The sequence below is a fragment of the Bactrocera dorsalis genome, chromosome 2 (assembly GCF_023373825.1).
Source record: "Bactrocera dorsalis isolate Fly_Bdor chromosome 2, ASM2337382v1, whole genome shotgun sequence".
NCBI classification, from domain to species: Eukaryota; Metazoa; Arthropoda; class Insecta; order Diptera; family Tephritidae; genus Bactrocera; species Bactrocera dorsalis.
In genome coordinates this window covers 39,708,657-39,734,152 of record NC_064304.1, presented here as the reverse complement: position 1 = coordinate 39,734,152, position 25,496 = coordinate 39,708,657, and the positions used below count along the sequence as shown (strand labels likewise).

The following is a 25,496-nucleotide window of genomic DNA, read 5'->3' as shown; positions in this document are numbered from 1 at the left end:
AACAGCCTCTTACGCTGTTGTAAATTCGGCTTAACCGCGTAAGCGGAGTCTACGCCAATAAAGAAGAAGATTTTCTAAACTATATTATACTAATTATATTTAGCTCGTTTAATTCTTTATATGCTAAATATATATATAAGAATGACGTGATAACGCTTGGACGCCAAGATTAGTACTCAAATTAACATTCTCCGGCGGCTACTGCAGGAGCTCTTCTTCCCAGATGAGGCCCATTTCTGGCTTAGTCAAAAAACAAGTTTGACGCGATTGGAGTGAGTCAAATTCTACTGTGGTTAAGGAAACACACTTGCATCTTCAAAAATTTACTGTTTGGTGCACCGAATCATTTTTAAGGCGTAAACGTTTCATAGATGGTATGTTAAATCAGAGGTTTACTGCAATCAACCAGCAACGCTCGAGGAACTCGAAAACAGCACACCATAACCGAAATGAATCGCCGGATTATTGAAAACTGGCGTAAATGGGTGGAGATATGTAAACGAAGCAGTTGTATCATAAATGGCAAAAATTGATCCGTATAAAAAAAAAAAACAAAACCCAATTTGAGCAAATTCGAGTATTTTACTTCAATTTAACATCTCGTCCTTCTTGTTGGTGGACTCTTTACGATAAAAAGTCACGCAGTTTTTGAGATATCGAATTCAAATTTTACACACTTCCTTTTTTCTCCAATAATTTGCTCACGTGTCAAAACCGATATAGTACCACTTTAAGATATATAATATACATATTCTGTCATATATAGATATAGGACCACTTTAGGATATATAGGCTGCCATATAAACTGATCGTTCAAACTCAAGTCCTCAAGTTTATTGAATAAGGCAACGGTCTTCGAACAAGTTGATCAGATCGATCAATTAATCGATTAATCGATCAAAGTCAAGATATACATCTTCTTGCTAATCGATCAAAGTCAAGTTAAGGATCTTCATTAAAGGTTTAATTTCTTCGTTAACATATTGACTGCCACACCGTATCGCGTATCGCGCGACAGGGGTTGTTCGACTTTCAAAGTTGTCATGTTTTTGAGGGACGCGATATCTACATAAAAATTTTGTCCGCCTTTTTCAAAACACTAAGACGATTTCTGTACATTTTATGATAAAATCAGTGAGGATAATATGGATTTAACCAAAATTTGCTTGGCATTTAATGTTTCACACATTAATTTGACTTGAGGTTGTTTATAACAAATAAGATTACCAGGAAGAACCAACAAAACGTTTTTCATTGGATGCAAACCTTGGTTTCATTTTTTTGGAAGTTTTAAAAATCAAATGCCTTAAATTCTCAATTTTGTAACACCACTGATTCATAAATTTCAACCGCATTTATTTTGACATTGCAATCACTGCTTTCCGCTGAACCCAAACACACAAACGCACAAATACACGAATCGCTACCACCAACGATTTTTAAATTGAAATACACGAAAGCACAAATTCATCATTAATTAAAAAAAATACTTTGTAATCTTTAGTTTTAAGTAAAAAACACAAATTTGTCACGATTTTATATATAGGCAAGTACATACATGTATGAATATGTACACATATGTAACAGATTTTTTTCGGTTTTATCTAACACCATACAGTACGGAGTTATGGAACAAGTGCCGATAAAACTAGCATTTATGTACTCATATATATCCATATATGTATGTACTACATATGTATGTAAGTAAGTAAAACATTTTATTTATTCGAGACATGAGAATAAAAAAAATATGTACATGTGAAATATTTTTCGAGCGCCGTTGTTATATGAGAAGCAAAATTTTACCGAATATTAGTTACGCAAAGTAATTTTCATTAATATAATAATACAATAATATTTCAATAATATAATTTCATTAATTTTTCCATATTTTTGGAAACTGCGTGATAATACCAGAATCACTTGCTCGCACACATTCGCGCACATTAATTTTATTTTGTTTTTTTTTTTTAAATCGCATAATTAATTCTTACTTTCCCACACTTCAATTTGGATTGTGGTCTCATACACGGGATTTGTTTCATAGTAGTAGAATCGCATATGCAGCAGTTGTAGTGTTGTAATTAACGCACAAAATGCTAAAATTCTTGCAAATTGTTTTTGCTTTAGAAATGCTAAGATTTTTTCAAACACATTTTGACTTTGATTTTCATATGCAATTTCACTAAAATCATGTTTGCTCAGTAGTACATATTTTGCATTCGACATTTGTCTAATTTAATTTCGAGAAATCGCTCGTCACTTCCTACGTTCAATTGGAGTTTCTAAGTCGCGAGCGCACTTTTATAACTGAATGCACAATATTAAATGTGCCCACTTACAAATCTCAAAATACAATATATTATATATGTACATACATATGTATGTATGTATATGGACTTATTGTATCTTCACACACTCTATTGCGGAACAAGCGACGCGCACGCATACATGCATGCCTTTATATCAATACGAATACAAACATAAGCTATTCGTTTTCCTTTCGTTAGAAACGAATAATTCTGAATATAATAATATAGATTTATTTACAGTGTGACACTTTCGCTTACAATACATCATTTTTTTATACTCATGCAACCTGTTGCTACAGAGCATTATAAGTTCAGCTAACGGTTGTTTGTATCACCTGAAACTAATAGGCTCATACTCGTATATATATGTATGTATAAATGATCAGGGCGACGAGAAAAGTTGAAATCCGGTTGACTGTCTGTCTGTCCGTCCATCGGAGATATCTTGATGAAATTTGATATGCGAGTTCCTTGGTACAAAAAAATTTCGATTTAATGTACATATTTCCTAAACCACTTAAGCTACAACAACCAAATTTGCTGAACCCAAATTTTATAAGAATTTTTACCGACATTGTTAAAATGGATAAAATCGGATAACCTCGCTCGCTCTCCATATAACAATACTGTTAAAAAATAACTAAATACGCCACAGACATTGAATTTTACCACCGATATGGTATGTGCCATCCGGGAGCCAGTATGAAAATTGGACGATGGGCGTTGCACCGCCCACTTTTTGGTGAAATCCCTTATCTCGGGACCCGTCCAACCGATTTTGATAAACGTGGCATTTTTCTAACTTGATTATGTCACAGTGTGAAAATGGGTGAAGTCGAATAACAACGACGCCTACTTCCCAAATAGCATAATTCTAAGTTCCACTTGATTCGTTTAGTTTCCAGTACACAAATCAAGAAGCAGTTAATGTAACGGCATAAAACTGTGCACGAACAATGCCTTTAGACTGTGTCATCTTATGATCAAAAATTGTTTCAATCCAATAAAAACTGTTCAAGCCCCTAGGTACCGAATATTTAGACCCCGGTACCTATAGTTGACTTTTGATCGAAAATGTCGGTCAATGTGTCATATATATAATTGAAATTAAGAGATTACCCTTCTCTTATAATGGTATGTCTGTATGTCAGAAATGGGTTGAATGAGACCAATACTTTCCTTTGCCACCATATACCTAATATTACGATTTTCGAACTTCGGGGTGACTTTGTACCGCATATATCGGCCAATATGTGAGTTATCTCAATGGAAATAAGAGAGCGTGTTTTACACATAACATTTGAGTAAAAACTTGACCTGGCCTTTATATAACTAATATCAAGATTTCCGAACCTCCTGCTGACTTTACTCTATATGATTGGTTTTACACCTTAAAGTATTTCCTCGGCTTTGATTTTTGCAAGTTGCAAGCGTATAAAATGTTGGATTGCACCCGAACTTAGCCCTTCCTTACTTGTTACAGACTAATTTTTTACAAAATAAAATAGGAATTATATTATTTTTTCTGAAGCCTGGATAAGAGTCTGGTTTTGAATGAGGACAAGATGAAATATCTGCTGTGATCAAACAAATAGTCGTCGGAACCGCGACTTGGCTCCCACATCACTGCTGATAGACATAATTTTGAAGTCGTATTTCGTTTGTCTTGGAACCAGCATTAACACCACGAACAACGTCAGAAGTAAGGTATTCTCTCGACGAACAAAGACCAAACTCTACAAGTCACTCATCACCCCCGTCCTGCTATACGATGCAGAGGCATCCATGCCATGACAACATCTGATTAGTCAGCGTTACGAGTTTTCGAGAGAAAGGTTCTGTGGAAGATTTATGTTTTATCCTAGCGTGTAAAGTTACGAATATATTTTTAGAAAGAAGAAAAACTATTGCAGTTTGTTTTTATACGCGTTTACTTTCATATTTGTATTAAAAAATTGCCGTTCGCACTTACCAAATTAGAAGATGGCTCTCCACATTGTCAAATCGTTCACCCGACTATTTTTTCGTTCCTCCCGATGTTCCTACTTCCGAAGGTCATTCAATAATAATCTATATCGGCACTCCCAAATTAATTTTTTTTAATCTGAAAATATAATATAGCGCCAATCAGACTCTGAGATTGTATGTTCGGGTGCAAAATGAAATCGTGTTTTGTTTGTGGGGAACTTAAAAGTGATTTTTTCTTTAGTTTTAATAGTTACGAATTAGCAGCATTCCTTAGCACCTTTGGAACAGTAGATAACCCACTTGAATACCAGCATTTAGCCGGATATTGGCGGTCTATTAATGGGAGTAAGTTTTCTGTCTTAAAATTGCACTCTTGTTAGCAACGGAAATGACTTTGTTGTTACCGCAATTATTATTTCGATCGTAATCCGACTTGTTACGCAATAAATTGCTTATAACTTTTCAACTTTCGTCAACTTATTTTGACATTTCAATTATTGAAAGCTTTTACCGTTCATAAACTTCGATTATTCCTTTCTCTGCACACGTTTGCGATTTCCTTTTGGTAATTAAAAAAAATAACGCATTTTATTTATTGCAGAAATTATTACCATTTTTTGCCATTACCATTTCTTTTACTCTAAAATTACTACAAATATCAATAAACTCATTTTTTTAACCGGTTAGCAGATTCTCGAGCAATTTTTTTTATTCTTTCCTCTTAAAGAATTAGGCCGTTCTACAATTTCCAAAAATTGTAATTTGTATACTCTGAACAGGGTATATTAATTGCCACGAAGTTTGTAACACCTAGAAGGAAGCGTCAGAGACCCTATGAAGTATATAGTTATTTAAATTATCAGTATGTTGAGCTGAGTCGTTTTAGCCATGTCTGTCTGTCTATATACATATATACGAACTAGTTCCTCAGCTTTTAAGATATCGTTTTGAAATTTTGCAAACGTCATTTTCTCTTCAAGAAGCTGCTCATTTGTCGGAACTGCCGATATCTAAGATAATAGTGTAATCTCCGAAGAAATTGTTCGGATGGGTCAACTATAGCATATAGCTGCTATACAAACTGAATAATCGGAATCAAATGCTTGCATGGGACTCTTCCTCATTTAAAGATATATATTCACGGTGCAGCCGAAGTTAGCGTTTTTTCTTGTTTTACTTACACTTCAATACCCTAAAAATAGTACTCAATTAGTGAAGCAGTAGAAATAAATTTCACTGTCCAATAACTCAAATAATGCTAGAATATTAGTTGGAAACTAGCGCACCTATTCCCTTGTAGTTTTAATTGTTTCTTTACATACACATTATCTAGTAAAGTATATTAGAAACAATTTACTGCTACATTTGTCGGTAAAGTTTTTTTCAGATACGCTATTTTCTGAAAATATGATTTAAAATTAAAACATTACTTGCAAGTTTTATGTAAGTTAAAAATTCCTTTTTATTTTGTTTGAGCTAAACCGATTAGCCTCATATTTTAATACAAGCTTCTAAAATATATTTTTTAGTAATTAAGCGAAGATTTTTTCTCATCCATAAAATTGTATTTTTTTATAAACAATTTAAGGCCGAAATTTCGGTCAAAACTCGATTTGTTTTTTGAGAAACCGTCATTTTGTCCAAAAAATTTATTTTTCTTATACTTTCCATTTCGATTACTAGATTTAACATAACTTTAACGAAATCTGTTTGGATTTTTAATTTCAGGGGATCCAGTTTAGAGATATAGTGATAAACTTTTTGTTCTATTTTTTTTTAAGTCCTGTTTACTTTGGAAGACACCCTGTATTTGCATAAATTGTCCTCTCACACTTAAACAAAACCATTACCGTACTGTTTTTGCTTACCGCTTCGTCTAAACTGAGACACTGTCGGCCAAAAATTATTATATATTTAATTCCTCTTATCAGTTTTCGAAAAGCTTCTTTTTTACTTTTATTTACACATTTTTGGTAAGCTTAATTATGATGTGAACAAATTTAATAATAACAGTAGTGATGGGCTAAATTCCAACTTTTATTCGGGTGTATAAAGAGTTCGTGAGCAATTAATCAATCAAAAAATTATTATTAAGCCAGTAGTTTTAAGTAAAACTACCATATATGTATGTACATACATGCATATGTATGAGAACAAAAAAAAAGTACACTCGTATGAATAAAACAAGATTGGGACAAATTTTTGTTTGTTTTATAAAAATGCATTTAATTTATGTTTGCTATCAAGCAAATAAAAACAAGACTATAATAATTTGCAGTGAAATGCAGTATAAACTTAATAATTGTACTTTAAAAGCTGGTAAAAACATAAAGAAATAACGCCAAACAAAAACTAAATAAATATTACACTATACCATATATGTATGTGCATAGGTATATGTATATCAACATTATTATTTTATCGAACATAAACAGGCCTTTGAATTGTTGCTGACTGCAAAAGCCTTAGCAAATAAATAAGCACATACATACATACATATGTATGTGCTTGTATGTACCGTGCGTTCAAAAAATAACGTTATCTATTGCGCGATCAATTCGCGGAAAAAAAGTTTTATTTTATTTGCAAATTAACACATATTCAATTGCGAATACTGACAGGTACAATTCGGTTAGGTTTTTCAATCTTCTTAATACATATCGCTCATTTGCTGCAAGACCGGCATAAGTCAAAAAAATCGATTCGCCAGAAAACGCGTTTAAAGTTTTCAACTTACTACAACCTTACATGGTGACTCCAACCTTACACCTCTTCTCAAGCGGAGCATATAAGAGGTATTCATATGAATTTTTCACTCAACATGAAGTATGATATAACGAACAATTCTGCAGCATTAACTCCAAAATCACGTTTTTTGAATTATGCCGGTCTTGCAGCAAATGAGCGATATGTCAACGCAATTTTTACAGATGAGTCAAATTGTTTGTTATTTCACCCCTCGAGACGTGTTTGGCCAAGAAAGAATAAACATTTATTCACAGGAAGTTAATAATAGGATACTTCTCTGCTCATGAATATGGGGTTTTGAGATGCTTCACAGAAAACCTGCACGCCGTTAGAATGATCAAATTTTTTTAAAATGCTTTACTAAAGTCAGATGAAATACTTTAGGAAAACGGCTATGCTTGGATATTGCAAAAAGACAATGAACCGAAACATAGGAGCAGATTCCGTACTTAATGGAAATAAGGAAACCATATTGATTCTTTAGATTGGCCATCACAAACACCCGCCGCCAATCCAATAGGGACTGCTTGGATTCTGATGAAAACCAAAATCTATGAAGAAAACATTTAACATAAACATAAGATTTGATTATGCTACTCTGGAGGTGGGTGTCTGTGAAATATGTGGAAAATTTTGTCGTGAGTTGCTAGGTGTCAGGCTGTAATAAGGAACGCGGCAGATTGAAGCAAGTATTGAATAAACGTCAGCTAAAACAAGCAAAGTGTTTCTAAATATCGTGACCTAAAATGCAAAATAACGTAACATCACTTTTCATAAGTTTACAGGCGAAGAAAAATCTTTATAAAAGCAAACACTCATATTGAAACAAAATTTTAGTTTTGGTTATAAAATGGTTATATATTGGTTAATCTGACAGCGGAAGCTGAAAATTTTAAGCTACATATGCATACATATGTATGTAACATGATGTAGTGAATCGTAACAATAAAACACTTAATTTCGATTTTTTTTAAATAGATTGAATTATATTTATAACATATATAAAATTTTTCCCTATATAGGTTATCTATACTTTTAGTAAACGAACACATTATTTTTTGAACGCACAGTATATAAATAAATACGCAATGTAAATGTTGACATATACATACATATGTATAGAAGTATATTTATCAAACGATTGCACGAACATTACGACCAGTATTTCCTGAAATCCATAACATGCTAATATAATGTAATATATTTTATAACCGATAGAAACCTTTTGCACAAAGCGTATGCGATTTAGTTCGCTGTCATACATGCATACATATGCCTTCCAATCTCTTCAATTGTAAATTCTATTAATTTCGTAGTGCTCACCCAGAGCAATAAACAATCAATAGTAGATAATATATAGATACCTTATTCAATTCCTATAAACGATGGATATAATGTTTCATGTATTTGACAATGGTAGATTACATTTATAACAGATGTTTGTTCGCCACTCTTCATGATCAATAAAAATGTTACACGGACTATGTTAATGCGATAAAGTGTATCAGATATATAATATGTATATCATAACATAAATATATGTATATATTAACATAAATATGCACATTATATCCATACCGTTTGACGCAAATAATTATATTTAATATCTTCTTCTTCTTTATCGGCATAGACCCCGCTTAGCCGAGTTTACAACAGCGCGCCAGTCGTTTTTCCTTTCTTTCTGTTTGGTGCCAATTGAAGGTTCCAAGCGTAGTCAGGTCCTTCAGCACCTGGTTTTTCCAATGGAATGGAGGTCTTCCTCTGTTTCCAACGGCAAGTACTGTGTCGATTAGTTTCAGAGCTGGAGCGTTTTCATCCATTCGGACGACATGACCTAGCTAGCGTAGCCGCTGTCTCTTAATTCGCTGAACTATGTCGCTTTCATCATATAACTCGTATATTGTTAAATCATAACTTCCAAACCGTGGAACATTGAACTAACTTAGTTAGTCTACACGCTGCATTGTAGTAAAACAAAGTGAATTTCGCCATTATCAGTCCTATCGATTTTCGTGTGTTGAACATCTATCAAATTTTACAACAACCACACTAAAAATATATTAAAATGTCCTCGAACTGTTTTAGTGGAAGTGGAACTGACAACAAACTCTATCTCCGTAATACATGGCCCTAACGTTAAACTAATCGGTTATCTATCCATTCTAATCGCACAAAAAAAATTAACATTTCGGATAATTTGTCATCCATTTTTGGTTTGAGTTATCTTGACACTTATTTGGTTTTTATGATAAATTCAAAAGATATCTATCTCTATTTAAGCACTTAAAATAAAGATTTTGACATTTATTTTTAATTTTTCATTGCTTGTCAAAAAAGATTTTCACAATTAAGCGATGACGTGATAAGACCACCTCACAAATTATGCTCATCACATCATATTTAACATACATATGTTTATAAATAAAAAATAAAGGAAACAAGCAAGTATATAAATAACTAAAATTCATTCTGAGATTTAGGATTGTCTGTCAAGGATTCTTTTTTCTATAACCCTACCAAAAGTACTCACATCAGGACTCTAAAGAATAAATGAACCTTATCACAATTCCATTTCAGTAATTTTTTCTTATGTACATACATAAGTACAAATATATGTATACAAAGTAGTAAATTAATGCTACCAGTCGTTCGATAGTGGAATTAAAACTCAGACAATACCAAGCCTAAAAGGCAAAAAGCAAATTGTACTTGACAGACAATTCTAAATCTCTGACTAAATTTTAGTAGAAGCCTAGTCCCCATTATATGCAATATACATATCATATGTATGTATGTATACGTGTTTGGATAGAATTGTTGAACAGTCCCGAGCGTTTTCAATAAGAGTATGTATGCAAATTCGATATTATTCATAATCAGTTTTCGAAAGCATTTTTATATTTATTTCTCATCTAATCTCAGATCTCAGATTGGCATTGAAACGAAATTACTTTCCAGCAAATATTTTCTTGAGGTTTGAAGACGAGAACGTCGAACATGTTGGTTCGATATTTTTACAATGTCAGCTATCACGATAAACTTCATTTACGGGCTTCCAAAATCATTTTGATTATTAGTACCACTTTTTTTCGCTGACTTGAAAGGAAGTTTGCAAACCACTTACTAATGCTTCAATTAAGTCGGCCTCAAGGCTAATTATGCACAATTTCTAATGCCTCTTTTCATCTTTTAATTTTCTAATTGACAATTCTATTTCTTCTTTGCTAAACGTCGAATTGAAATCTGTCTGTTCGTCCTTGCAGCTGTAAGTTGAGTTAAAATTGATATTTTGATAAAACTTGGTTATTGTTATCTTGGCAAAAAGCAAGGCCGAGTTCTTAGATGGGATAACCTAAGATAATACCACTCACTCCTCATATAACATATAAATCAACGTCTAAATACGACAGAGACATTAAATTTTACGTACGAAATTTCATGGGCGGGCTTTATAGGAGCCGATGCAAAAGTTATACGATAGGCGTAGCACCGCTCACTTTTTGGGTTTAAGAATTTCTAAAGATTTTCACACTTCCATGTGACTGCATACTGGACATATCAGTTAATATTTGAGTTATCTCTATGACTCATTACTTATAACAGTCTATCTTTGGCCCCATATAACTATTATCAGGATTTTCCCTTATGATTGGTGATTGTATGTAAGGTACCTAAATGAAAGCCAGGAAACATTCTTTAGTATGTGGCATGATAATAGTTAATAGATAAAATCGGGTCAATATTACTCCCATATAATACTTATGTATAATGATTTTCGTTTTCCTAACAAATTTTATGCAGAATTTGTCGGTCAGTGTATCAGTTATATAGAGTATATATGTAAATTTCTTATATTTCGATCTTCTGATTGTTGCTAGAGTATAAAATGTTTGTTTTCACCCGAACTTAGCCCTTCCATACTTGTTGTAGAAAGGTTAGCCCTTTGCTTCAAAATAGGCCTCAGTTTCAGCGATTACCTTTTCAATCCACGAAAATTTCTTCCCAGCGAGCATTATTTTGAGATCAGAGAACAAGAAATAGTCATCGGAAGACAGATCCGGAGAATACGGTGGAAGCAATTCGAAGTCCAATTTCGCGGAGTTTTGCCTGGAGCTTTCACTGACTTGACACGGTGTCTTGGTGAAACAGCACTTTGTCTTCAAATGCGGCCGTTTTTCGGCAATTTCGTCTCTCATCATAACGGGTGATTTTTTTGAGGTTAGGATTTTCATGCATTAGTATTTGACAGATCACGTGGGATTTCAGACATGGTGTCAAAGAGAAAGATGCTCAGTATGCTTTGACATTTCATCATGAATAGACTTACTAACGAGCAACGCTTGCAAATCATTGAATTTTATTACCAAAATCAGTGTTCGGTTCGAAATGTGTTTTATCGACAAATTTTGTTCAGCGATGAGGCTCATTTCTGGTTGAATGGCTACGTAAATAAGCAAAATTGCCGCATTTGGGGTGAAGAGCAACCAGAAGCCGTTCAAGAACTGCCCATGCATCCCGAAAAATGCACTGTTTGGTGTGGTTTGTACGCTGGTGGAATCATTGGACCGTATTTTTTCAAAGATGCTGTTGGACGCAACGTTACGGTGAATGGCGATCGCTATCGTTCGATGCTAACAAACTTTTTGTTGCCAAAAATGGAAGAACTGAACTTGGTTGACATGTGGTTTCAACAAGATGGCGCTACATGCCACACAGCTCGCGATTCTATGGCCATTTTGAGGGAAAACTTCGGACAACAATTCATCTCAAGAAATGGGCCCGTAAGTTGGCCACCAAGATCATGCGATTTAACGCCTTTAGACTATTTTTTGTGGGGCTACGTCAAGTCTAAAGTCTACAGAAATAAGCCAGCAACTATTCCAGCTTTGGAAGACAACATTTCCGAAGAAATTCGGGCTATTCCGGCCGAAATGCTCGAAAAAGTTGCCCAAAATTGGACTTTCCGAATGGACCACCTAAGACGCAGCCGCGATTATCTTCAAAAAGTAAATGTCATGAACCAATCTAACGTTTCAAATAAAGAACCGATGAGATTTTGCAAATTTTATGCGTTTTTTTTTTAAAAAAAGTTATCAAGCTCTTAAAAAATCACCCTTTATAATTCAGGAATATTTGGGTATTAGAAAGCTCTGTGTAAAGTGGGACCTACTCGAGTACGTCCAATTATGCTATGTGATAGCCACTATTGATGGTCCTTAGTGTACTCGAGTAGGTCCCACTTTACACAGAGCTTTCTAATACCCAAATATTCCTGAATTATATGATCTAGACGTTCAGTAAATATCTTTTGAGTGCCTGATATCTTGAGCAACTTCACTTTACGTCCATCCATCCATCATTTTTTGATGTTCGATAAACTTAACATACCAATCCTTGTTCGGTTGATTTTCCTGGGGCAGTGTCCGGAAGCTCGTCTGCAAGCTAAGTTTTTGCTTTAACTGTATTTTTCCCTTCAATATTTTATCGACATACAAATTCCTCTTTATCAATTTTTTTCACAATAACAAAAGTTGCTTCACTTAAAATGATATAATTCACAAATGTGTATGTGTAATAATGATCCGATAGCTGCACACATCCAACAATATTATTTTATCCTGGACAAACCGTCAACGCCAAGTTTTACGTGGAAGTCCTCAAGAGACTCAACCGAAGGGTCAATCGGGTCCGACAAGACATCGCAGCCGATTGGAAATAGCACGACGACAACGCCCCGGTTCACACCGCCTTTCTTGTGAACAGCTACCTAATCAAGGCCGGCATCTCAAGGCTTCCGCAGCCGCCCGACAGCCCAGATGTCCATCATCCCATCAATAAAAAGCAAAGGACCTTGGATATAATAAGAACAGCACGCCAAGACCATTTGGCTTTCAGGACGTTCCCACGGAAATCGGCGGACAAACGGTAAATAGTCGTTGCAGTGCAAATTAAAACTGCTTTCATCCGACCATATTACCGTTTTCCACTGCTCCAAGGACCAGTTACGGTGCGTTTTTGCCCATTCCAAACGAGCAGCTCTCATTTTCTTGGTTAAAATTGGTTTAGCCGCTGGTTTCCGCGCATTCAAACCATACTCCTGCAACCTCCTCCGAATTGTTCTCGCACTTATTGTTACATCGTATTGCTCCTCTAAGTCCCGTCTTACCTTTATAGAGCTTTTAGAGCGATCCTTTAAAGATAATCTATGGATAACACCATCTGTTCGAGGAGATGTCTTCCTCCGAGTCCCAACTCTACTGTAACGCTCCAAACGATCGTCCTGGTTTATTTTTTTTAATAAATTGCTAATTGTTGGATGGCTACATCCTATTTTTCTCGCTATCTCGCGAACCGACATTCCTTCTTTCCTTAACGTAAAAATAGTCCATTTTTATCACGCGTTAATTGGTTATATTTAGCGCACATTTTGTAAGGCGTTCTACTTAATGTACGATCTCTCATAAACTATTGAAATATATTTGTCAACATTTCACGCTTCAATGTCAAATAACTGTTCTTGTACAGATTACAACAAAACTTTTGTCAATTCTCAACATAACCGCTTAATTACAGCTAAAGTTCATATATTTGTAAAAAAAAATTCACTGATAAGATTTGTGTGGCCAAGAGTGTACATGCAAGGTGTGTTCCAAAGTAAACAGAACTTAAAAAAAACCGGGACAAATGGTTTTTTCGGCAAAATCTATTTATTTTATTCAAAATAGTCTCCTTCTGCTTCAATACAGCTTTTTGCACGAACCATAAGCATGTCAAACGAGAGTTTTAGCTCTTTGGCCGATATGGCCGCCAGTATGCCGGTTCAAGCCTTTTGAATGCTCTCTACCTCTGCATACTGCTTTCCTTTAATGGGCAAATGCATTTTTCCGAAAAGGAAGAAATCGCACGGTTCCATATCAGGTGAATACGGGGAGTGGTTAATAGTTAAAATGTGATTTTTGGTCAAATAATCGTCCTTCGAATGTTGGATTCTTAGCAATTTTTGGTCGTCAGTCAACTTGTGCGGAACAAACCGTGCACACACCTTTCGTAAGTTGTTCGTATGTTCGGTCAAAATACGATAAATCGATGTTTTGGAGATGTTCAATTCCGTTTCCATGAATTTCAATAATGATTTCGGCTGAGTTTTGATGAATTCACGCACAGTTTCGATGGAATTTCCGGTGATCACGAATTTTGATTGGCTCACATGTTGATCGTCATTTATGTATGTCCTCACGACCACTTTGAAAACGTTGAAACCACGTGCACTCTGCTGCGGGATAAGCAATCATCGCCATAAATTTGTTTCATCAATAGAAATGTTTCGGTAAAAGGTTTACCAATTTTAAAATAAAATTTAATGTTGGCTCTTTGTTCGAAGCGCATTTTCGCACCCATAACACAACCATATTGACACTTAAAACGCAATAACTTCACTTCGAATCGAGGAAATGTCGTGAAATTCTCACTGGACAATCGATAAAAATAGCAGATTCTAACGCACCAGTGGACATATAGATGGCACCACCAGGGGCGCCAGATTCAAAAAGTCCTGTTTACTTTGGAACGCTCATTGTATGTATAATAAAAAAATATAAAAATGTAATCGATTAAGCACATGCATGCTTTTATGTACATTGTACATTGTATATGGTATATGGATATTATATATTCATATATTCGTTGACACTTATAATATTATAAAGTCAGTAATTTATTCATTCATGACTTCATATCGCAAAATTTGTACATAGTTAATTTAAATTAATCTAATAATTCAAACTTGTACCTCTTACACTCGCTCAACCAATTTCCCTCCTTACTAAACTATTAGATTAATTTTAATTAATTGTGTACAGGTTTTGCGATATGAAGTCATGAATGAGAAAATGACTGACTTTATAAGAGCATAAGTGTCAACGATATACGAATATATAATATGCATGTACCATATACAATGTACACATATAAAAGCATGTACATATGTATGTGCCTGATATAAGGCTACGAACGCGGTTACATTTTTTTATATTTTTTAGAAATACAAAAGTATTTCTTTATATGTGAACACAACACTGCATACAAACAAATGTATATCGCAAAGCATGCATATGTATGTATGTTATAATGTTATCAGACTCCACCAACCACTCGTGTTTATATTTTGTAAATAAGTATATGTAAATACTGTAATTGATACTTTAGCGAATTAGCTGTCGTCTTTGTTTGCATTTTGTATATGCGAAAACAATCACATATCAATCAAAATATTTAAGATGTGCCGCTCAGCTTGTTTTCCCATCGCGTATCGTGATAGTGCTGTACTCACACACACACACACACACACACACACACACACACACACACACACGTACAGACAGATGAGCACACACAATATGTACTCCGCCCGATTTATGAATGAAAACCGCACGTCAGCGCAACCCCGGCAATGGCACAGTTGACTGGTACTCGTAGTAGTAGTAGAAGTTGTAGAAAAAATATAATGAAAACAATAACAAAGCGTTGTTGTATCATTATTTGCATGAGCGCATCTGAAGTGGCCATTGCGGACCAACCACATTTCAATTTGTGCTAATCGCATCTGAAAGATAATAAATGCAACTACCTGAATATGAGCGCGCGTGTGTTTGTGTTTATGGCTGTATTTCGGCCTATTGGTTTACCTTTGCGGTTTTAGCGAAGGGTAACGCCCATTTAACATATCAATTATGCCTCAATGGGTTTAAATTGAAAGTGAGTCGCAATTTACTGTTTTGTACTTTTCATTTTGTTTTTGTATCGGAATAACTACATATACATATTCATATATCCTATAAAGGGAACACTGGGCGCTAGAAACACTGTACGACAGAGAGGGATGGCACATAAACCTATGTACGTCCAGCTAAGCACACAGCTACTATCCTCGAAGATCCTTAAAAAGGCGCAGCATTCGCAAAGGCAGTTTCAGTACAATTTTATTAGCAAACTCATCAACATCAAAGGAATATTTTCAACTTAGCCTAGCCTAGTCTTTAGCAACCGTGAATATGAGCGATTTTAGCATTGATTATATACTACATCGTGCTGGCGAAAGATATATTGGCACAAATGCTTCGATTGGCATTGTGGAGCGCATTAAATTGGAAGAGCAGCACCAGCGCCAACGCCAAGCTTACGAAGCTTATCAAGCCGGCGTAGCCGTTGAGTTGGCCAATATGGCCGCTGGTGTTGTGGACGCAACGATGAGCGCATTCAATCATGAGAGTGTGGCGCAAATGCCCATGTTCGATTGGTTGCAATATACGCGCTATCATCCGCCGCGTTTGTCACGTAAGTATGGCGTCCCTTTGCTCACTGCTAGCATTACTAAGTTGGAATTTTATTTTGCTCAGGCACATTACGTCAACCGATCGCCAAACGCACACCCGGGCGTCTGCCACGCATCCCTTTCACACCCGCCCAACTGGAGGCACTGGAGAGCGCCTATCGCACAGCCAACTACTTGAGCGCGGAAGAAGCTAATCAGCTGGCCGAGTCGTTAGAGTTGACTAATACACGCGTTAAAATTTGGTTTCAAAATCGTCGCGCACGTGAGCGACGCGAAAAACGCGAGCGAGATGAGAGTTATGAGTCCACGATCTCCTCAAACGCTTCGAGTCCGGAACCGCAAAGTGATATAGTGCGATAATTAAACGAATTCCCAGTAAATTTATGTAGATATATTTAACTGGAAAATACTCGAATTGAAATCAGCACAAGCACGGTCAACTCGGTACTCCCCAAAATGATTTGGATTACATTTTATGTCGCTTTAACAATAACTTAGAAAGTGGTTTTAACATTGTGGTTGTGATTATTGATAAGAATCTTAAAAATAGCAAAATTTATAATTAAAATAAGTATAGTAGTAAAATGTAGTTCGGATTTGTTGTATAGAAGCCGATGAAACAAGTTAACTGGATGCTAAACTGCAAAAGTCATGCGCAAAAGGATTGATCGAAAATGCAGAAAATTCCTATTGGCACACGATAGGAGAAACTGTTGGAACATGATCGAAATGGTAAGTGCTCACTGTCTGGTGGCGACACACGTCCGCAGAATGGAGCTGAAGACTGCAGGAAATGTCTATAGCAAGGCAAAAGACAAACAATATAGCATATGTTGTGTACTTATCCCGCATTGGCAAGACTACACTGTAAACATCTGGAGTCCCCACGCTATAAAACACTGGAGAAGGTATCGATAGTGAGACCACAGAGTCTGTTGAAATTCGCGTCAAGCACAGGAATGCTAAAGGATATCTACTCCTCATAAGCCTAGCAACTGAACTCCAACAGGTAACGCAAAGGACCAAAAGTGGTCTATGCGTGGCTCATTGGCCTACCTGACTAACCTAATCTTATAGTAGTATATATGCAGGTATATATGTACATATGTATATGTAACTATATTATGTTGAAATTATCTTAATAAAAGAAAAAGGGGAAATATATTAATTTTGGAAATTTTATTCAACATAAACGGTCAGCGCTAGGTCGTTAACATACATATATGGCAGCGTCAGGAGTACCACCTGTTTTACACCGAACGCAATTTTCTACTAATATTCAGTATAGCGCCAAAATGTCAGCTGAAATTTAATTAACGAGCTGCAAAAAATATTCTCCGAACTGTTTGTGAGATAAGCAACAAATAGGTTTTGTGGACAGCTATTATTATCATTTTTGCTTTACTTTCATTACAGATTCTTAGTGGGTTCGGCTTTGGAAAGATTAAGTTTCTTCTAAATCTCAAATTCAGGAAGCAGGAAAATTCAGGTGGATCAGATTAGACATTAGGTCCTTCTGCACCTAATCTCTCCAACAGAGTGGATGTTTTCCTTTTTCTCTGCTTGTTCCGGCGGGTACTGCGTCGAATACTTTCAGAGCTGGAGTGTTTTCATCCATACAAACGACATGTCTTAGTCAGCGTAGCCTCTGTCATTTAACTATGTCAGTGTCGTCGTTTAACTCATACAGCACATCGATCCATCGAATGCGATGTTCACCGTTGCCAATGTGCAAAGGACCAAAAATCATCCTCAGAACCTTTCTCTCGAAAACTCGCAACGTCGACTCATCAGATGTTTTCATCGTCCATGCCTTTGCGCCATATAGCATGTCGGGAATAATGAGTGACTTACAGAGTTTGGTCTTTGTTCGTCGAAAGAGGGCTTTACTTCTCAATTGCCTACTCAGTCCGAAGTAGCACCTGTTGGCAAGAGTTATTCTGCGCTGGATTTCCAGGCTGCCATTGTTGGTGGTGTTTATACTGGTTCCACGTTAGACGAAATTATCTACGATTTCGATGTTATGACTGGCAACAGTGACGTGGAAAACATGTCGCGCGTGCGACGACTGTTTGTTTGATGACAGAATATATTTCTTCTTGTCCTCGTTCACTACCAAACCCTTTTGCTTCGCTTCCTTATCCAGTCTGGAGAAACCAGAACTAAAAGCGCGGGTGTGACGGAGCTTTTGGTATTGCTCACGTCAGTTGACACAGTCGTATTAGTTGTGAGGGGATACTAAATTCAGACATAGTGACATAAAGGCAGCTCCTTTTCGTGCTGTCAAAAGCAACTTTGAAATCGACGAAAAGGTGGTGTGTGTCGATCCATTTTCAAGGAAAAAGTTCAACCTAGTCCAGCATAAAAACCTCCTACACAATGAGTACATCAATTTTTAATAAGACAACAACCGTAAATCTATATTACCCACCATATTACTTATGAAACAATATATGTATACCCGTAAAAAGCTCTTAAAATTAAAACACTTCAATAAGGGTGGATTAAGAGAATTATATTGTTCCGAGAACTTACCAATTTACATATGCATTATGATAATAGTTAGTGATAGATAGTTAGAATAAAGATAATATTTACAATACTATACACGACTAAAGTTTTTTCTCATAAATTTCTAGGGCTAACTCAGCAAAATTTGCTACAATGAAAAAATGCGATAACTATTGAAGACAGATTTTCATATCTTTTATGATATTAATAAACTAATAAAGTCTCATCATAAGAATATTTGTATAATCTTTATATATGTACGTAGGTGTGATTCCTCTTACAATCCCACGTTCATATAAATATTTGAAGTTACTATAAATATCATTTATTTTTTACACATTTTTTATTACACCTCTTGACAAAAAAAAAACACAAAGCAAACACTATGATTAGTAGTGATATAAATTTAAATATTTCAGTAAATATAAATCGCTTGTAAAACAGATGTTGGAAAACAAATACTCAGTGTTATTAACAGGCTTAAAGCCCACCCAAATAGTAAAACGATTAAAACTGAGTAAATTGTAAACAAAGAAGATAAAATATAATTGTGTTAGTGACGTCTTCTTTTAAGTAGCGTTTTTGATGGTTTCTTCTCACCATTTATTGCCAAGAATGTTTTGTGTTAACTTTCAAACGGGGGAACTTTTAAGCAGTTTGATTGTTTTGAGTTTTTTCGTAAGCAGAAGACATATGACTAAACATAAGAGGAACATCACAAGTCAATTGTTAGCATACTAATTGCATATGTATAGGTATTAATGGGAAGCCATTATACTTTATGGTGTCTTAAATCAAGTTCCTGTGAACCGCTGTTGATTGGCTGAAACTTGACTTGGCTGATGGGATTATACAACAAGTGATGTCATTCGCTAACAGTTGATATGTGAAACACTTGAATGCCAATTGGCTGCTAGCCAAATAAAAGAAAGATTATGAGAGTGGCTAACTAGAAGACATCGACTTGGTTTAGTTAATGTAGTGATATGATGTAGCTAATTTTGTATACATTATGACACACAAGCACCCGGAAATGATATTTTGCTAAGTTGGTAAGACTGTCCTTAGTTGCTATGCCAAATATGAGTGCGATCTGTGAACCAGATTGTTTACACCAGCTGTTTAAGTCGGTATACCTCGGTAGTGCGTTGAGATTTTTACAATGGATAAAAATATCGAACAAATAATTTGTCTCAAATTTTGTTTTTCTAACCAAATTTCGTGCACGGAATTAATTGCGAATGTTGGAAGAGGCTTAAGGTGTTTCAGTTTTATCAAAAACACAAACCAAAGACGGTCAAGAGATCGTTGAAGACATGCCTAGGTCTGGACAATCGTCGACATCTTCAGCTGATGATAATATTACAAAAGTGAAAGATATGGTGGTTGAAAATCGTCATGCAAGTGTTAGTGAAATAGCCAGAGAGCTCGACAAGCGAGTTTGTTCGAATAATTTTGGTGGATATTTTAGGTATGAAACGCGTTCTGGCTCGACTCGTCCCAATAAAGTTGAATTTTATTCAAAAAGAGTGCCGTAGACAGGTTCTTTTTGGACATGCTTGATCGTGCGAATTCCTATCCCACATTCATGGAGAATATAATAACCGCCGATGAGACATGGGTTTATGAGTTTGACGTGCTAAGAAGTCAACAATCATCGGAATGCAACCCGTTTTCAGTCGATCGAAGAGGTAAAAAAAATTCGGTGAAAGAGCTGAAGGTCAACCCAAAAAGAGCTTATGAAAAGTGTTTCGAGAACTGGAAAAATCATTCACATAACTGTATTACATCTGATGGGGATTACTTCAAAGTGGATGAAATAAATATTGATGAATAATTAAATATTTTGCGTTTTATTTATAATTTCCGGGTACTTGTTTGTCACAATATATATAAATTGATATGACTGTACGTGTTATGGACATGGTCAAGTCAAGTGGGATTTGGTTTGATACAAAGTACTGGTCTGCGATTTGTCCTTTCTATTAATAAGAACATGTAGACTCGTGAAGTGATGTGATTTGTGGTAGTGATGTTCATTGATGTGGCAAAGTGATTTAATGTGGTGATGTGGTTGTGTGTGGTGATGTGATTCAAGAGAGATTATTTTTGGTGTGATGTGATGATTTAATATGTACGTTCATACATATATGACGTATGATGTGATTTAATGTCATGTGATGATTTATTAATGATGTGTGATCATATATGATTTTTTTTAAGGGCTCTCCTAGAGTGATTGCCTAATAATAGAAGATTTTCGGGAAAGAAAAAAAATATAATATTTGTGAGAGTAATAGCAATTTTTTTTTTTTTTAAATAATTAAATATTTTCGAGTTTTTCGCGATCTCCGACTGCGCTAAACAAAAAATTTCTTTCACTGCTACAGTAATTCCAAATTTCTCCGTGGCTGAGAGATTAAAAAATTCATTACTAGAAGATATTTTTACTACAAGTTTGGTGGTATCTCAAAGACTAATTGTAATATGAATTTAAAGGTATTACCTATAGAAATATTAAATCGTTTTTTTTTCTACGAAACAAAACCAAGTTGACGAAATTTGAATATTTTATTTCATTTATCATCATGTCGTTCTTGTTGGAAGACCCTTTAGATATGAAATTACATGCTAATGTAATAAGTCATAATGTGATATACAAGTAAAGTAAATATAAACAAATATAATCCATTTTGAATTTAATATAGGAATAATATTAACTTCGAACTCGTTTTCTGATAGGGTCGCACAATCTTTGCTGCTCTGCAGAAACTGTTGCCGATTCCGCAGAATTAACGAAGAAGAAATGAAATAAACTCTCACACATCATTTGCTTTTCGTCTTAATCTCTGCTTGTAAAGTGCAATTCTAAGTAATTTAGAAGACAATTAATCCCTTCTTATCTGCATTATCAACTATTGTAATTGTGGTAATTGCGGCATACACATACATACATATGTATATACATACCTACATGCATCTAAATGCCGTTATGGTCAAGTGGAAACAATATCTTTTTTAGCAATTAGATTTCTGTGAATAATACCACAATTCCGTTTAATATGTCTATCTTATCTTAATTACGGTACTCTAACGTAAGCTATCGATCGCATGATATAATTGTTAGCAAATAAACAGTAAATACTTTTGTATGTGTGCACTAGTTTACACATACACAACCTCAAAGCAATTATCTATTTAGAGCGCATGCCACAAAAAGGCCGCTTAGATGACAACACCAGTAGCATCTGTCACCGCAGACGAGCGCCTGATCGGTATAATGGCCATGAATATTTCATTACGAATTTTTTCATCCTTACTAATTACATCCCTTTCGAATGTATAAACAACAATAATGTTGTGTGAACTGTGCTTTGCTCAAGCAATTCCTTTATGTATCGTTTTAGCAGATTGTCTGCTGTGATAACCTACAATTGTGGCTCCATATAAGTACATGCATAGAAATAGAAGTGTATGTACGTAGAATGCAGTAGCATTCATTAGTGTAGTCATACTTCCAGAATTAACAGCTGACGAAAACGAATATCTTCAAATTTCAATTGCTTCCAATGATACTATCGGCCTCCCAGCGCTCCACTACAATCAGACAAACAGTAGTTGTCACTTTTGTTTGCTGTGTACAACATTTTACTGTACTGTTTTATTAATAACTCAAACAGTTAATTACATACATATGTATATATTAATATTCTTTAATGAAACACAATCTTCAGTGTCACAATCAGAACTGATTTTCTTTATTTTCTTATATTATCACTAAGCATAAATAACATAGAACTTATTCTAATTTCTCTTATTATTCAATATTGTGCTGTTACGATAAGTTCTCTTAATACTCTTATATGTATTTAATGTTGTTGTAGCATCATACATAGTTTGTGTGGATGTATGTATTTAGGTATGTATGTATGTATGTATGTACGTATTTATGTATGTATGTATGTATGTATGAATGTATGTATGCATGTATACATTACTCCTCCACCACTAGAATTAACAGTACCTGGTAATTCAAAATGTAAATAAAATTTTATGTTAACAATTATTCTTTCTTTTAACTTGAGATTTATATATTTTTTTAAATTTATTATCCTTAGACAATAAATAGTTTCCCTCCTGTGTATAATTTGTAATTTTTTTATACTTAGGCATTGATTTACTTACTCTATTATTTTTTACAACGTCATTGGCAAAACCTTCCGTTGCAACTCTATTGGTTTTCTGATTTAACATACGTATTCTTTCAGACTTTCTTGTGTGTATTATTTGGGAAAGTTTAGCTAATTCTTCGTGTGAAACTAAGTTATTTATAAGATCGATCGGTCGTGTTTTAGTAGTAGAATGAATAGTATTATTGTATGATATTATAGCTTTATAAACCTTTTCGGAAATATCGTCTTTATTATCTGGATCAGCATTAAAGAGTCTAATATGCTCGTTGAGAGTACCATGCAGTCTTTCCACATCTGCATTTCCTGTTTTTAAATAAGCTGTTGTTGTGTGAAATTGTATGTCTTGATTCTTTAAAAATTCTCTAATTGTAGCAGTGTCAATTTCGTTATCAAATATAAGCAGATTTGGTTTTCCTAAATATTGAATCCTTTGCTTAAGAGCTTTGAGTATCGATACCCACGTCCTATCTTCCAGATAGTGGGCAGTTGCATATTTCGTTAGCTTGTCTATGCTTGTCAGATACATCATGCCCCGCTGTGGAAACCATATATCTACATGAACGATTTCATTGTGTTTATTTGGGGTAGGTGTTATTGATATATTGTGTTTTATTGGATTTCTATCAAATTTTGCAAGTTTGCAAATATTGCAATTGTTAATGTAATTTTGTATCTCCTTTTGTAATTTTGGGTAAAAATAATCATTTTTTAACTCCTCAAAAACCTCATTTATCCCTCTGTGATTATATTTATAATGAATTTTCTCTATTAATTGCAAAAGCTGTTCTCTGTCGGTTATATCCTGTATAAGCATGTTTGATTTTAATATTTTAAGGTTTTTATTTTTCACAAAATATTTAATGAAGTTAGATTGAAACTCGAGGTATAACTCAATATTTGGACAAAAAACTACTGCAAGTCCTTTGACAGGTAGTTTCTCTCTCATGAAATTTAAAATACTACTTTTATCTGCTACCTTTACGTTATAACGAACTTTGTTTTTGAATAATATTTGAGTTTTTACAGAATCGACATTAGACTTTTGGATGACTATTTGAATTTTAAACATATTAATTGGTTTTTCAGTTATTTTAATGTAATCAGTATCATCGCTTTCTGCGCTATGTACTGTATTGGCATCTTCCTCAAAAATTTCATTTAGATTCAGCTCTATTTCACTATCAGCTGGCTCATAACTTAATCTACTAAGTCCATCAGCTACTACGTTTTCTTTTCCTTTTATATAGTTAACTTCAAAATCGAACTCGTTTAGCTTAATTTTCCATCTTTGGATTTTCGAATTCGGTTCTTTTATACTGTTGAGCCAAACAAGGGGACGATGATCTGTCTTAATAATAAATCTACGGCCAAAAATGTATGGTCGGAAATATTTCGTGGCCCACACGATGGCCAGCAACTCCTTTTCTATTGTGCTGTAGTTTTTTTCGTGTCCATTTAGAGTTCGACTGGCAAAAGAAATAACTTTATTTCCTTGCGTCAGTACTGCTCCTAATGCAAAATTGCTTGCATCGGTAACAAGCGTAAACGTTTTATTAAAATCTGGATGCACCAGTATAGGGTCATTTTGTATCAGTACCTTTAATTTTTCAAATGCCGCTTTATAGTCTTTATCATGTATGTTAATTTTTGCGCCTTTTTTCAGATATTTAATCAAATGGTGCGCTATTCTAGAATAATCATTAATAAAGCGCCTATAGTAGCCTGTTATGCCCAAAAATGATTTAATTTCTTTTTGAGTTTTAGGTAATAAAATCTTTTGAATAGCTTTTATCTTTTCCGGATTGGGTTTGATGCCATTGGGAGTGATAACGTGACCTAAAAACTCAGTTTCTTTTACAAGGAATGTGCATTTATCAACTTGAAGTTTTAGATTGGCTTCACTCAAACGCTTTAATACTTTATTAATCGCTTCTAAATGCTCTTCAATACTTGTCGAAAAAATTAGAATGTCGTCTAAGTACACTAAACAGATTGAACCAATGTATTCTTTCAATACATTGTTAATCAGTCGTTGAAACGTAGCTGGTGCATTACGAAGCCCAAACGGCATACGTAAAAATTCGTAATGCCCAGTAGTTGTTGAAAATGCAGTCTTTGGAATGTCATCTGGACGCAATTCTATTTGGTGAAAACCCTTGGCCAAGTCCAGAGTCGTGAAATATTGGCATCTACCTAGCTTATCGAATATATCGTCAATATTTGGTATAGGGAATCTATCTTCGACAGTGACATCATTTAACTTCCTATAATCAATTACAATGCGCCATTTTTGTTTATTCGACGAGTCTAATTTTTTTGGTACGATCCATATAGGACTATTATATGGACTATGAGAATGTCTAATAATATTTTGTTCTAACATGTTTTCAATTTGATTATTTATCTCTTCCTTATGTATCTCAGGGTATCTAT

The 25,496-nt window shown here is 34.7% G+C and overlaps 2 protein-coding genes across 3 annotated transcripts in view; one reads left to right on the top strand and one right to left on the bottom strand.

The window, feature by feature from the left end:
* The window catches only part of LOC105222147 (uncharacterized), a 50,017-nt gene extending 47,689 nt beyond the window's left edge, over window positions 1–2,328 (bottom strand). For both annotated transcript variants that reach the window (XR_007421504.1, XM_011199350.4), the window contains exon 1: window positions 1,995–2,328. Coding sequence is in view for 1 of the 2 variants with exons in the window: in XM_011199350.4 (XP_011197652.3) it covers window positions 1,995–2,229 (235 nt within the window). In the remaining variant the exon portion in view is untranslated. The remainder of the gene's footprint in view (window positions 1–1,994) is intronic.
* A 13,545-nt stretch (window positions 2,329–15,873) lies between these two features.
* LOC105222148 (homeobox protein MSX-1) lies at window positions 15,874–17,431 on the top strand. Its single transcript, XM_011199351.3, has 2 exons — window positions 15,874–16,361; window positions 16,424–17,431. The coding sequence occupies exons 1-2, from the start codon at window positions 16,079–16,081 to the stop codon at window positions 16,717–16,719; spliced, it is 579 nt and encodes a 192-aa protein (XP_011197653.2). The 5' UTR covers window positions 15,874–16,078; the 3' UTR covers window positions 16,720–17,431.
* Window positions 17,432–25,496: the final 8,065 nt, after the last annotated feature.

Excerpts from the sequence above, each read along its gene's own strand:
- LOC105222148 (XM_011199351.3), top strand. The coding sequence starts at position 16,079 with ATGAGCGATTTTAGCATTGATTATATACTACATCGTGCTGGCGAAAGA. Across the intron at positions 16,362-16,423 it reads TCATCCGCCGCGTTTGTCAC|GCACATTACGTCAACCGATC; the intron begins GTAAGTATGGCG and ends TATTTTGCTCAG.